The sequence below is a fragment of the Pleurodeles waltl genome, chromosome 4_1 (genome assembly GCF_031143425.1).
Source record: "Pleurodeles waltl isolate 20211129_DDA chromosome 4_1, aPleWal1.hap1.20221129, whole genome shotgun sequence".
Classification (NCBI taxonomy): domain Eukaryota; kingdom Metazoa; phylum Chordata; class Amphibia; order Caudata; family Salamandridae; genus Pleurodeles; species Pleurodeles waltl.
This window is the reverse complement of record NC_090442.1, coordinates 417,183,068-417,196,586: the sequence shown is the minus strand read 5'-3', so window position 1 is coordinate 417,196,586 and position 13,519 is coordinate 417,183,068. Positions and strand designations below refer to the sequence as shown.

The following is a 13,519-nucleotide window of genomic DNA, read 5'->3' as shown; positions in this document are numbered from 1 at the left end:
TGCTTACTAGTCTATGCAAAACATGCGTATCTACAGCGACAGATGCCATCAAACTGAAAATGTCACTTACCCAGTGTACATCTGTTCGTGGCATCAGTCGCTGTAGATTCGCATGTGCCCACCCGCCTCCCCGGGAGCCTGTAGCAGTTCGGAAGTTACCTTCAACTATTTGTATATATATCATTTCAACCTTATATAGGTACATACTTAATCACTCCATTGCATGGGCACTATTACTACAATACAACTCCTACCTCACCCTCTGCGGGGAAAAACAATCGAGGATAGAGTCGACGCCCATGCGCAATGGACACAAAAGGAGGAGTCACTCGGTCCCGTGACTCGAAAGACTTCTTCGAAGAAAAACAACTTGTAACACTCCGGCCCAACACCAGATGGCGAGCTATTGCAAAACATGCGAATCTACAGCGACTGATGCCACGAACAGATGTACACTGGGTAAGTGACATTTTCATTTAGCAGCCAGGCGTTACTCCACAAAGCAGTAAACTCCTGCCATTGCAAAGATTTCTGAAATATTGAACAGAGAAGTCTTTAGGTCCTCTTTCTCCTTTTAGCTCTGATGTTCTTCTGTTCATTCTATCCCTTACCCATCAAGGCTGTGCTCTGGGCACTCTTAAGGGCTACCTGCCTGCTTTATCCACTTTTCTGCATCTGCCTGACCAACCCTCTTTGTTTAAGTCCCCTATTGTAAATAGGTTGCTAAAAGGGCTTGTACATGTTTCCCCCTTCGCCCTTAATTATGCCTGAGTGGGACCTCAACTTGGTTCTTACATTTCTGATATGTTCTCTGTTTGAGCCACTTCATAAATGTCCACTTATGCTGCTCACAATCAATCAGGTGGTCATAACATCTGTCTGGAGGGTGAGTCATCAAAGCCTCCATTTCTCAGTGTTTCCTGATAAAGTAGTGGTTGCACCCATGCCTCTTTTCTCTCAAAGGTGGTGACCCCATTTTACTTGGGACAGACTGACAACCTGCCCAACGTCTTTGCCCCCCCCCCATCCCTCTAAGGAAGAGGAGCATCTCCATCGGATGGTCCCAAAAAGAGGGTTGTCATTTCACCTTGACCTCACAAAAGACTTCCAGGAGGATGACCAACTGTTTGTAGGAAATGTGGGAGCAAAGAAAGGTCAGGCAATACAGAAACTGACCATTTCGCACCAGGTCATTCTCTGTATAAAAATATGCTAGGCACTGGCCAAGAAGCAGCCTCCTGAGGGCTTGAGGGCCCATTCCACCAGGGGTATAGCTGCATCCACAGCATTAGCATACGGTGTTCCACTCCTATATATTTGTCAGGCTGCAATGTGGGTGTAGGAAAGTTCCATCTTCCTAGCATAGTTACCCTACTTTTTGCCTGATGTCAGTGTGTTTAGACTGTAGTTCACTGTGGGGGTAACCGTGCTAGAATGATAGTACTTTCCTACAGTAAGTGCACAGGAAACCCATTTCAAATGCATGCGCTGGACAGTGGTCATTACGAGTTCTCCAGCTACCCGGTAGCTTCTCTGAATATGGGGATGTTTGGTATCAAACATCTCAAATTAATAAACCCTCACTGATGCCAGTGAGGGATTTATTAATATTAATAACTACATCTAAGAAGGACACTTGAAAACCTACCAGCGACTAGTGGGATGATGGACTGGTCCTGACCAGTTCAGCCACTGTTAACACGTTTCTGCATGTACTCCCTTGCTCTCTCCCCCTCAAGGTAAGAGCCAGCACTCTTGAGAGCCAAAGACAAGTTCCCAGTACTTACCTTAACTCTCTGAGATTGGCCTTGTAAGTCGTTGTTAACCATGTGGTTGCTAAACATTGTTTTCTTCCATAGGTTAACATTGAGGATCTTCGAAATTGCATTGTAGATTTTTGAAACTAAAAAGTATTTGTGCTTGAAACCGTACTTACCTTGTAACAAAGTTCTTGGGTTTAAAGTATACATGAAGAAAAGTATTTGCTTCTAATTTGTCTCTGGTTTATTCTTTGAGTGTGTCTCATTTATTTCCTCTGTGAGTACAACAAATTACAACAAATGCTTAGCACTACCCTCTTATAAGCCTAACTGCGCGCCCACACTACCACAAAATAGAGCATTAGTCCTATCCATTTTTGCCTCTTCAAACCAATTGGCGATGCACTGCACTATGTACTTCTTTTTAGTGCTCCATGTCGAGCCAGCTTCCTACAGTATGTGTTTTGTATTGCTTTAGGTTTAATAGGTGCTAAGATTTTGTCAAATAAAAATATTGTTTTTTGCATACACAATTTTAACTCCTCCTATCCATGTCTTGTCTCCAGATTGGCTGAGTGTGTCACTAAGTGGTGAATCTAGAAGCAAGGAGTGAACGTATCAGCAGGCTGCCATCTTTCTGACTGGCCCCAGTGGCCTCCATCTCCCCACTCCTAGTTGGTCCCTTGTCTTTTGCGTTCCATTGGCCTCATGATGCATATAGGAGTGGCCGTTACTTGGCCTTCAAGGCAGTTTGAGACAACAATGCATGTTTTGCTTTTTGTCTCACCTGAGCCTTGCTAGGGTATACTAAGTGTAGGAAAGTCCCTCTTTTTGGCATGGTTGCACCCACTTTTTGCCTTTTGTCGGTGTGCTTAGACTGCTAACCAGGATCCCAGTGATGTGCTCTCTCCTCTAAATTTGATTGTCTTGGTACCCTTTAGACCCCATAATTGACATAGTGGTGTACCCCTGTAAGTCCCTAGTATATGGTACTTAGATACCCAGGGCACTGGTACACCAGGGGACCCCACATGGGCTGCATCATGTATTATGCCACCCATGGGAACCCATGCAAACTGTGTCTGCAGGCCTACCATTTTAAGCCTGCATGAAAAGATGCATGCACCCTTTCACTGCTGGTCACTACACCAGGTCACTGTAAGTCACCCCTATGGTAGGACCTTTCAGCCCTAAGGGCAGGGTTGAGGTCCCTGTGTGTGTGGGTACCCCTGCAAGAGTAGAGGTGCCCCTATGAACTTCAGTTCCAATTCCCTGGACTTTGTAAGTGCAGGGAAGACTTTTTAGCATTGTACTAGTCATAGGTCACTACCTATGGCCCAGCTACATAATGGCAACTCCGAACCGAGGCATGTTTGGTATCAGACATGTTGGAATCAAACCCCAATGCAAATACCAGTATTGGTGGCATGATTTCATGCACTCTCTCCAGTATTGCTCCTACCAGTCTTCCTGGGTTTTCGATGCAGCCCATATTGCTGCTGCCTCCCAGACTGGGTTCTGTCCGCCTGCTGCCTGACCAGCTCAAGCAGGGGAAGGCAGTGCCAAAAGATTTTCTGTGGGAGAGGGGTGCAACCTCCTCTCTCTTGGGTGTTACAAGACTAGGGAGGGGTAACCTCCCCACGCCACTGGCTTACTTTAAAGGGTACAGTTAGTGCACTCCTTGCACAATCTGGTTTGCACCAGTCCAGGGACCCCAGTTCCTGCTCTGGCACAACACTACTCAAAGGAAAGGGGAGTGACCACTCCCCTGTCCATTACCACCCCAGGGGTGGTGCCCAGAGCTCCTCTAGGTGGCCACTTGATTCTGCTGCCATCTTGCAACCAAGATGGGCAGAGGCCCCTAGGAGCATTTGACTGGTCAGGTTAGGCAGGTGACGTCAGTGACCCCCTCAGATAGGTGGTCACCTTGCAAAGTGACCAAGCCCCTTTTTGGGCTACTTAGGGGCTCCCTTGCAGGTGGGTCCCCATATTCAGTGTTCAAGACTCCACCAATGGCCTCTTCTGCTCCTGGCCACTGGAACCGCTGCTGGAGTTCACAGGAACCGAACAAGACTGCAATACCGAGACAACCTCACTCTGCAACATTGTTTCCGCAGCTTCTGTCAGCACTTTGCAACATTTCCACGGCTGTGCAAACTTTGGGGTCAGCAAAACTTCAGCTTCACCAAAGAATCAAGAAGGAATCTCCCTTGGAGTGGAGGAGTCACTCCCCTGCATCCGCAGGCACCTCAGTGATTCTCCAACACAGGTGGTAGTCCTGGGTCCTCTTTGCCTTCTGCCAACTTGGGAGACTATGCGCCCTTGCCTCTTCCTCGATGATAGAATCCCTGTGCACTGCAACTGTTGCAGCATTCAATGCTTGTTGACTCCTGCTCCAAGGGATCTTCAGGCTCTGAGTAGCCTTGGCCCCCAGCACTATACCTCTGCAAGGACAGTCTCCTCTCTGCTGCTCCAGCGACGTGGTACTCCTTTTCAGGTGTGCTGCTTGGGCCTCACTGCAGCTTACTGTGCCTGCTGCCAGTGGGTCACTTGTGGTGGTTCCAACTGCCTCTGCAGGCTTTCCTGTCTTCTGAGGGTCAGTCCGGACTCCCCTCCAAGGGTCGAGTCCCCAGGACCTTGCTCATCCTCTCCAGCCCTACAAATCCAAGATATTAATAAGGTAGGAAGCGCATATTGAGATAGGGTGCTGTAGAAAAGTTTTTTTTTTTTTACAATACTGAAAATATAGCACCTTCTTACCCATCCTTACTAAGCCTTCACAAATGTGATTATTCATTATTTCTCTCAGTTTAGCACCCAAGAATTATAAACATAGTGCAAGCAGATAATGGGAGGGACAGGCTGTTAACCGGCGCTCTAGCCCAAGTCAGGGTAATAATGTTAATACCCTTCCCCACTGTACTTGTATACTCATTTGTTTTATACTTCTTTCAAATTGTTCCCCATTTCACATTTCCCTATTAACGTGCCTTGGTGGAGTGCACAGAAACACTTGTTAGTAAGTTGAAAAAACAATCTAAAATACTGAGTGTCTCATGGATACAGGGTAGCACAACTACCCAAGAAAACAGCAGGAAGTGTGCAAAATGAGTACTGGATATGAGCCAGTGAAGGAGAAGACTGTGCCAACCTGTCTTAACCTAAAGAGCTAGCTTCTTAAAAAAAGAAAAGGCTCAGTTGAGTAGTCAACTAGTGGTAGTGATTATCAGTTAGCGGGCCTCCTGAGGGGTTGGGCTGTGCAAAACTTCCCATTTCAGTTTCAAACTAATATTAGAAAACTATTTTCTAACCATTTATCACATTTTAAAATAGGTTCTTGTTTGACCATTAAAAATTGTGAATGCTACTCAGAATCATTAGTGTGATGTTTTTTTTATTTTTTTTGTTAAATCCTATTTATGAGTTTTTATCCATTTATAAAAACTCCATTTTATACCATACAGAGTTGATTTGCATTGATACTGGTTAGATATAGGTGGTATTTTCACAGCATATACATTCACACTCCTTGAGGAGGAAGCAATTAAATTTGGTCGGTTTAATAAAGTAATAGTGGTAAGAACCATTTGCATGGCTGTATTAAAATGACAAAGAACTAAGGGTGCACTGGAAGATCGTATCATGCCAAAAGTGGCTGCATACAGGCTATGAACCCCCGCCGGGGAATTCAGTGGCAGCGCAATTCAGGTACAATCGAGGCCCTATGCTCAGGTAGCGATCAACACAATTGTAGGTTCAACAATGATAAGAAAGACATTACATAGAACTAGTGCAACTGACAACAAAACTTAGAGCCCGTTCCCATCCCCTCCCGACCCCAAAGCCCGGGAGTCCCCAGCTAAGCAGTGTCCCCATGCCACCACTCATATTCAAGGCACCGCAGAACACTGGACTAGATTCAAGCAAACTGAAACGCCCGGAGCCCAAGAGAGAAAGCATACCAATAAGCGATCAGGTGATAGACGCAGCATAGATTATGATCAGGTTGGCACTAGCTTGGTGTTGGGTGGCGCTGCATCATCGGCATCTGCGCAAGTGTGTCAACATTTCGTTCCAACCAGCGGATAGGGGACACCTACGCATGCCCATAGGATCTTTGCGTTGCAGTGCAACCCCCTCCACTTACGCCCATGTCATGAAGGAGCGCCTCCAGGCGAGTACCCATGGGGGTTCTGTGGCTTTCCACCTTTTTGTAATGAGACGCTTGGCTGTCAGAATTCTTAAGTCTAAAAACCTTGTGGATGTTTTTTGCTTTTTAGTTCTTGGAAAGAGGCCCAAGAGACAGGAGCCACAATCTAGCAGCGGTGGACGTGATGTGTATTTGGATAGGGATGTCGTAACTCCATGCCAGTAAGTGCTTAAGGAAGGACAAGACCAGAACATCTGGAGAAAATCTGCTCCAATTAAATTGCAGCGAGGGCAAGCGGCATCCACACAATTAAAATATTTGTTAATGCGGGTTGGCGTGAGATAAGCTCTGTGAAATAAGTAAAATTGAATAAGGTGGAATCTGGCATTATGGGGGATATTAGTATGGCTGGAGAGTGCTCCCGACCAGGTGGTGTCGGTGAAAAGACTCGCTAGATCACCCTCCCAAGCGGTACGCAAACCAGCGGGAGAATTCAACGTAAGTGCCTGAAGCACATCAGTGAACCACCGTATCAGATGTCTACATTGCCCCATAAATTGTAAGTATTGTACCAGCAGGTATGTGGGGGGCTCGGAGGTCATATCCCCCCATCTGCACTACAGCGCCCCAAGCAAGGAATTGTACAAAAAGAACTGCCCTGAGGGTAGCCCCATCTCTGCCGAGAGCTTACCAAACCGCATCAGAACACCCTCGGTATAGAGATCACCCAGAGTGTGCAGGTCAACTGCGTGCCGAGGACCCAGTTCAGCTGTAGTTGTAAGATTTGCGCCGTGCTGCATACCTAGCAATTAGTGTGAATTATTCTGAGAATGTGTACTTACAAGAGCGAGAAAAAGGAGCATTGAAAGAACCTGTTGTAACAGTTAACTGCTTGTGTTTGATTTTAGAAATGTTGCAGTCTTTGGCTCAGCGACCAGCTCCTGCCAACACTAACCGTGAACGAAGGCCTCGTTACCAACATCCAAAGGGAGCTCCAAATGCAGACCTAATCTTTAAAACAGGCGGAAGGTAAGACATGGCTTTATGTGTTAAACTGGCTTATTAGGTGTGCCTTCATTCTTAAAAGCACAGGGTGTCTGTCAAATTGTATCCCTAGTTGGATGCTTCTAATCTTGTATTCCTCATATTGGGAATATCCTTAGGTGCCAGACTGGATATGGGAATTTCTTCTGCAATGTTCCAGTGTGCCCTTTAACAAGGATCCAGAGCTCCCCTCCAAACTTTAAAAAACGTATCAATGTATTGGGGAACTATGTCCCCACTGAAAACAAAAGAATTTAAGTTATGTCAAGACTGCAGGAAGCAGATGTCAGTCACACATTCAAGTGGTATACCTCTGTTTTTGAGCTCAGGCCATGACTATAAGGCAGGTTACAAGGGGACCCTTATTTACCCAAAGGCAATTCAGGAATGTGAAGCTAAACTCAGTCACTGAACATAACAGGATGCGGTCAAAGAATAGTCCTTTTCCCATTTGAGATCTAGAGTCCAACAACCATCCAGGTCAAGAGGCCTCTCCTGTGAAACGTTTAGTTACTGCTCAGTCTTTTGATACGTCACAGTCTAAACATAAGTGTAAGAAAGCCATTCAAGACTCGACCCCACCCCCTTACTTGAACTCTAGTGAGAAGGCCCAAGGGCGATCTAATGAAGGTTATTCTCCCCAAATGTCTCCTGAATCTGAACTGATCCCATGGTTGCTCCTGATACAGCCGAGCTTTCAAGGCAATCGTTAACCTTTCAGCAAATAACGGAATTCGAAGAGCCTATGCTGCTGTGTAATTGTGGCACCCTCTAGCATGTCTTTGGGCCCGAAGGAGCACAGGAGGCTCCAGTTGGACATCTGCATGGGGGTCGACACCCGATGCCATCTGCCTCACTCAGGACCTGCTACCAGCCCCATACCAGTACTGACTTCTACTGCGGCACCAAAATTCATGCCAGTTCCTTCCGTAATGACTGATTCTGCTGCAGCTGTCTCTGACACCAAAACAACATAATCTCACTCCAGGCCTATGTCGCTCAATGCAATCACAAAAGCGCAACCAATATTACATCTTTGGATTCTAATCCCACACCTCTGCCTTGACCCCAATATCGAAAGAGGTTCCTGTAGGAAGTAGGCTTTCTACATGGTGCACTAACAAGGAGTACACTGCAAGGAGTCCAGTGGATCCCCACTTTATTTGCAGAGGCAAAAGTAGATAGGACTAATTTTCTATTTTGTAGTAGTGTGGGCAAGCAGTTAGGCTTTTCAGAGGGTAGTGCTAAGCATTTGTTGTACTTACAGAGGCAATAAATTAGGCACACACTCAAAGTATATATCCGAGACCAATTTAGAAAAATAATACTTTTGTTTATATATACATCTGATATAGACTTCTAGCTGCAGATTCCTTACCTTAGAATTCCCTAGCATCAGCTTCGAATACAGAATTTTTCCGCTGAGCAGAACCCTGCGCATGCTGTCGTCCGTGGCGTTGGAGCAGTCTGTGACGTCGCGGTCTTCCATATAAGCAACACCCCGATGAGCGTACGTCAGTTCTTTTCCTCCTGTGCCGGTTAAGCGCAGATCCGGCAAGAGCTATCCTTTTGAGACCATTTGCTCTGTGAGAAAGTTACGTCTCTCTTGGGCCAAGGGAGCTTTAGAAAGGGTCCCGACGTCAGAAGTGGGCAGTGGTTGTTATTCCCGCTACTATCTGATTCCCAAAAAGAACAAGGGCCTTCGCCCTATCCTGGATTTAAGGGAAGTCAATCTCTTCCTCAAGAAGGAGAACTTCAAGATGTTCACTCTTGATCAGGTCTTGTCTGCCCTAGACCAAGGAGACTGGATGGTAGCGCTGGACTTGCAGGATGCGTATTTTCATATCCCCATCTTGCCCGCCCACAGGTGTTACTTGCGGTTCAAGGTGGGCCACAAGTGTAAGGAAATGCCTCCTTGGCATGGTTACCCCCTGACTTTTTGCCTTTGCTGATGCCAAGTTATGATTTGAAAGTGTGCTGAGGCCTGCTAACCAGGCCCCAGCACCAGTGTTCTTTCCCTAACCTGTACCTTTGTTTCCACAATTGGCACACCCTGGCATCCAGGTAAGTCCCTTGTAACTGGTACCCTTGGTACCAAGGGCCCTGATGCCAGGGAAAGTCTCTAAGGGCTGCAGCATGTCTTATGCCACCCTGGAGACCCCTCACTCAGCACAGACACACTGCTTGCCAGCTTGTGTGTGCTGGTGGGGATAAAATGACTAAGTCGACATGGCACTCCCCTCAGGGTGCCATGCCAACCTCCCCCTGCCTATACGTATAGATAATTTACCCCTCTAGCAGGCCTTACAGCCCTAAGGCAGGGTGCACTATACCATAGGTGAGGGTATAAGTGCATGAGCACTATGCCCCTACAGTGTCTAAGCAAAACCTTAGACACTGTAAGTACAGGGTAGCCATAAGAGTATATGGTCTGGGAGTCTGTCATGCACGAACTCCACAGCACCATAATGGCTACACTGAAAACTGGGAAGTTTGGTATCAAACTTCTCAGCACAATAAATGCACACTGATGCCAGTGTACATTTTATTGTGAAATACACCCCAGAGGGCATCTTAGAGATGCCCCCTGAAACCATACCCGTCTACCAATGTGGGCTGACTAGTTTTAGCAGCCTGCCACACACCAGACATGTTGCTGGCCACATGGGGAGAGTGCCTTTGTCACTCTGTGGCTAGTAACAAAGCCTGTACTGGGTGGAGGTGCTTCTCACCTCCCCCTGCAGGAACTGTAACACCTGGCAGTGAGCCTCAAAGGCTCACCCCCTTTGTTACAGCACCCCAGGGCACTCCAGCTAGTGGAGTTGCCCACCCCCTCCGGCCACGGCCCCACTTTTGGCGGCAAGGCCGGAGGAGATAAAGAGAAAAACAAGGAGTCGTCACTGGCCAGTCAGGACAGCCCCTAAGGTGTCCTGAGCTGAGGTGACTCTGACTTTTAGAAATCCTCCATCTTGCAGATGGAGGATTCCCCCAATAGGATTAGGGATGTGCCCCCCTCCACTCAGGGAGGAGGCACAAATAGGGTGTAGCCACCCTCAGGGCTAGTAGCCACTGGCTAGTAACCCCCCCAGACCTAAACACACCCCTAAATCGAGTATTTAGGGGCTCCCAGAACCTAGGTAACTAGATTCCTGCAACCTAAGACGAAGAAGGACTGCTGACCTGAAAGCCCTGCAGAGAAGACGGAGACACCAACTGCTTTGGCCCCAGCTCTACCGGCCCATCTCCCCACTTCAAGAAAAACTGCAACAGCACGTGTTCCACAGGGTCCAGCGACCTCTGAAGCCTCAGAGGACTACCCTGCATCTAAAAGGACCAAGAACTCCCGAGGACAGTGGCTCTGCTCCAAAGGAGAAACATCTTTGCAACAAAGCAGCAACTTTGAAAGAACACACGTTTCCCGCCGGAAGCGTGAGACTTTGCAGTCTGCACCCGACGCCCCCGGCTCAAGTTGTGGAGAAACAACACTACAGGGAGGACTCCCCGGCGACTACGAGCCCGTGAGTAGCCAGAGTTGACCCCCCGGAGCCCCCACAGCGACGCCTGCAGAGGGAATCCAGAGGCTCCCCCTGACCGCGACTGCCTGCTTCTAAGAACCCAACGCCTGGTAAGGACACTGCACCCGCAGCCCCCAGGACCTGAAGGATCCGACCTCCAGTGCAGGAGCGACCCCCAGGTGGCTCTCTCCCTTGCCCAGGTGGTGGCTACCCCGAGGAGCCCCCCCCCCCCTTGCCTGCCTGCATCGCTGAAGAGACCCCTGTGTCTCCCATTGAACTACATTGCAAACCCGACGCCTGTTTGCACACTGCACCCGGCCGCCCCGTGCCGATGAGGGTGTACTTTTTGTGCTGACTTGTGTCCCCCCCGGTGCCCTACAAAACCCCCTGGTCTGCCCTCCGAAGACGCGGGTACTTACCTGCTGGCAGACTGGAACCGGGGCACCCCCTTCTCCATTGAAGCCTATGTGTTTTGGGCACCACTTTGACCTCTGCACCTGACCGGCCCTGAGTTGCTGGTGTGGTAACTTTGGGGTTGCTCTGAACCCCTAACAGTGGGCTACCTTGGACCGAACTTTGAACCCTGTAGGTGGTTTACTTACCTGCAAAACTAACAAACACTTACCTCCTCCAGGAACTGTTGAAAATTGCACAGTGTCCAGTTTTAAAATAGCTTATTGCCATTTGTGTGAAAACTGTATATGCTATTTTGCTAATTCAAAGTTCCTAAAGTTCCTAAGTGAAATACCTTTCATTTAAAGTATTGTTTGTAAATCTTGAACCTGTGGTTCTTAAAATAAAATAAGAAAAAATATTTTTCTGTATAAAAACCTATTGGCCTGGAATTGTCTTTGAGTGTGCGTTCCTCATTTATTGCCTGTGTGTGTACAACAAATGCTTAACACTACCCTCTGATAAGCCTACTGCTCGACCACACTACCACAAAATAGAGCATTAGAATTATCTCTTTTTGCCACTATCTTACCTCTAAGGGGAACCCTTGGACTCTGTGCATGCTATTTCTTACTTTGAAATAGTGCATAAAGAGCCAACTTCCTACAACAAGCATTTTCAGTTTACCGTGCTCCCCTTCGGTCTTACCAGTGCCCCTCGGGTGTTCACCAAAGTGAGGGCGGTGGTGGCAGCTCATCTGCGCAGGTTAGGGATTTCAGTCTTTCCCCTACCTAGACGATTGGCTGTTGAAGGGTCTGACGCCCCAGGCTCTCGTCACCCATCTCCAGACGATGGCGAACCTCCTGCATTCGCTGGGGTTCACTATAAATGTCCCAAAGTCACACCTGACTCCCTCTCAGAAGCTCACTTTCATCGGAGCTGTTCTGGACACAGTGCAGTATCGGGCCTGTCCTTCCGAGCAGTGAGTCCAGGATATTTAGGTTATGATACCAATGTTTCGGCCTCTATCCTGGATTTCGGTGAGACAGACTCTGAGGCTGTTGTGACTCATGGCTTCCTGCATCCTATTGGTCAAGCATGCCAGATGGCATATGAGGGCTCTGCAGTGGGACCTGAAGTTCAAGTGGGTACAGCATCAGGGAAATCTTACCGATGTGGTTCAGATCTCGGAGGGAACTGCAAAGGATCTTTAGAGGTGGTTAAAACTGCAGGCAGACTCCTCTCCCTTTCCCAACCAGATCTCACAGTAGTGACGGATGCATCACTTCTGGGATGGGGCAGCCATCTGGGAGATGTGGAGATCAGGGGTCGCTGGCCTCCGGCAGAATCCGGGCTCCATATCAACTTGTTGGAGCTTCGGGCAATCCGACTAGCGTTAAAAGCATTTCTTCCTGTTGTGAAAGGGAAGGTAGTGCAGGTGTTCACAGACAACACTACCGTGATGTGGTACTGCAACAATTAGGGTGATAGGGGGTCGTGGACCCTTTGTCAAGAGGCTCTGCGTCTCTGGATATGGCTGGGACAGCAGGGCATAACCCTGGTGGTTCAACACCTGGCAGGTTCTCTGAACGCCAGGGCGGGCGAACTTAGCCGGCGCTGCTTAGCGGATCACAAGTGGTTTTCCATCCGGAGGTGGTGCAAGGACTCTTTCAGCAGTGGGGAGAGCCTTGGTTAGATCTGTTCACCTCCGCAGAGAACACGCAGTGTCAGCAGTTTTGCACATTGAAGTATCCAAGGGGGCTATCGCTAGGCAACGCTTTTCGTCACGAGTGGAGTTCAGGCCTCCTGTACGCCTTTCCGCCCATACCATTTCTGCCCATAGTTCTCAAGAACGACCGAGCCCAAGTAATCCTAGTGGCTCCGGATTGGGCACGAAGAGTCTGGTATCCAGAGCTTCCCAAAATAAGCATCAGTCCTCCAATCAGGTTGCCTCTTTGGGAGGATCTTCTGTTGCAGCAGCAGGGGATGGTTCTCCACCCAAACCTGTCAACTTTGCTGCTTCAAGCGTGTAGGCTGAGCGGCAACAGTTGATGGTTTATGACCTCCCTCCTGAAGTCTGTGATGTCATTCTGGCAGCCAGGCGTCCCTCTACTAAGTCAATTTACGCCTGCCGGTGGAAAAGTTTTGTTTCATATTGTACAGAGAGGTCTATTGATCCTCCTCTTCTTCTCTTACTAAATATCCTTCTGTTTGTTCTTTCACTCGCCCAACAGTGTTCCTCCTTAGGGATTCTTAAGGGCTATCTTGCTGCCTTATCGGCTTTTCTACGCTTGCCCGATTAAACATCTTTGTTTAAGTCTCCCATTGTACAGAGATTCTTAAAAGGGCTTGTGCATATGTTTCTATCTGTGCCTTTTGTGATACCCCAGTGGGACCTTAATCTTGTACTCACTTTTCTGATGTGTGCTCATTTTGAGCCTTTACATAACTGTCCTCTCCGGCTGCTCACTATTAAAACAGCGTTCTTAGTGGCGATCACATCTGCCAGGAGAGTGAGTGAGATGCAGGCTTTATCAAAAGCGCCGTATCTCACAATATATCGTGATAAAGTGGTCCTCAGAACTCGTGCCTCTTTCCTCCACAAGGTGGTGACCCCTTTCCATCTGGGTCAAAATATTACCCTGCCCACCTTCTTT

General features: G+C 48.0%; 1 protein-coding gene across 10 annotated transcripts in view; it reads left to right on the top strand.

The window, feature by feature from the left end:
* The window catches only part of UPF2 (UPF2 regulator of nonsense mediated mRNA decay), a 765,941-nt gene that overhangs the window by 728,176 nt on the left and 24,246 nt on the right, over positions 1-13,519 (top strand). For all 10 annotated transcript variants that reach the window (XM_069228662.1, XM_069228663.1, XM_069228659.1 and 7 more), the window contains one exon: positions 6,819-6,939. In XM_069228662.1, coding sequence (XP_069084763.1) covers positions 6,819-6,939 — 121 coding nt within the window. The remainder of the gene's footprint in view (positions 1-6,818; positions 6,940-13,519) is intronic.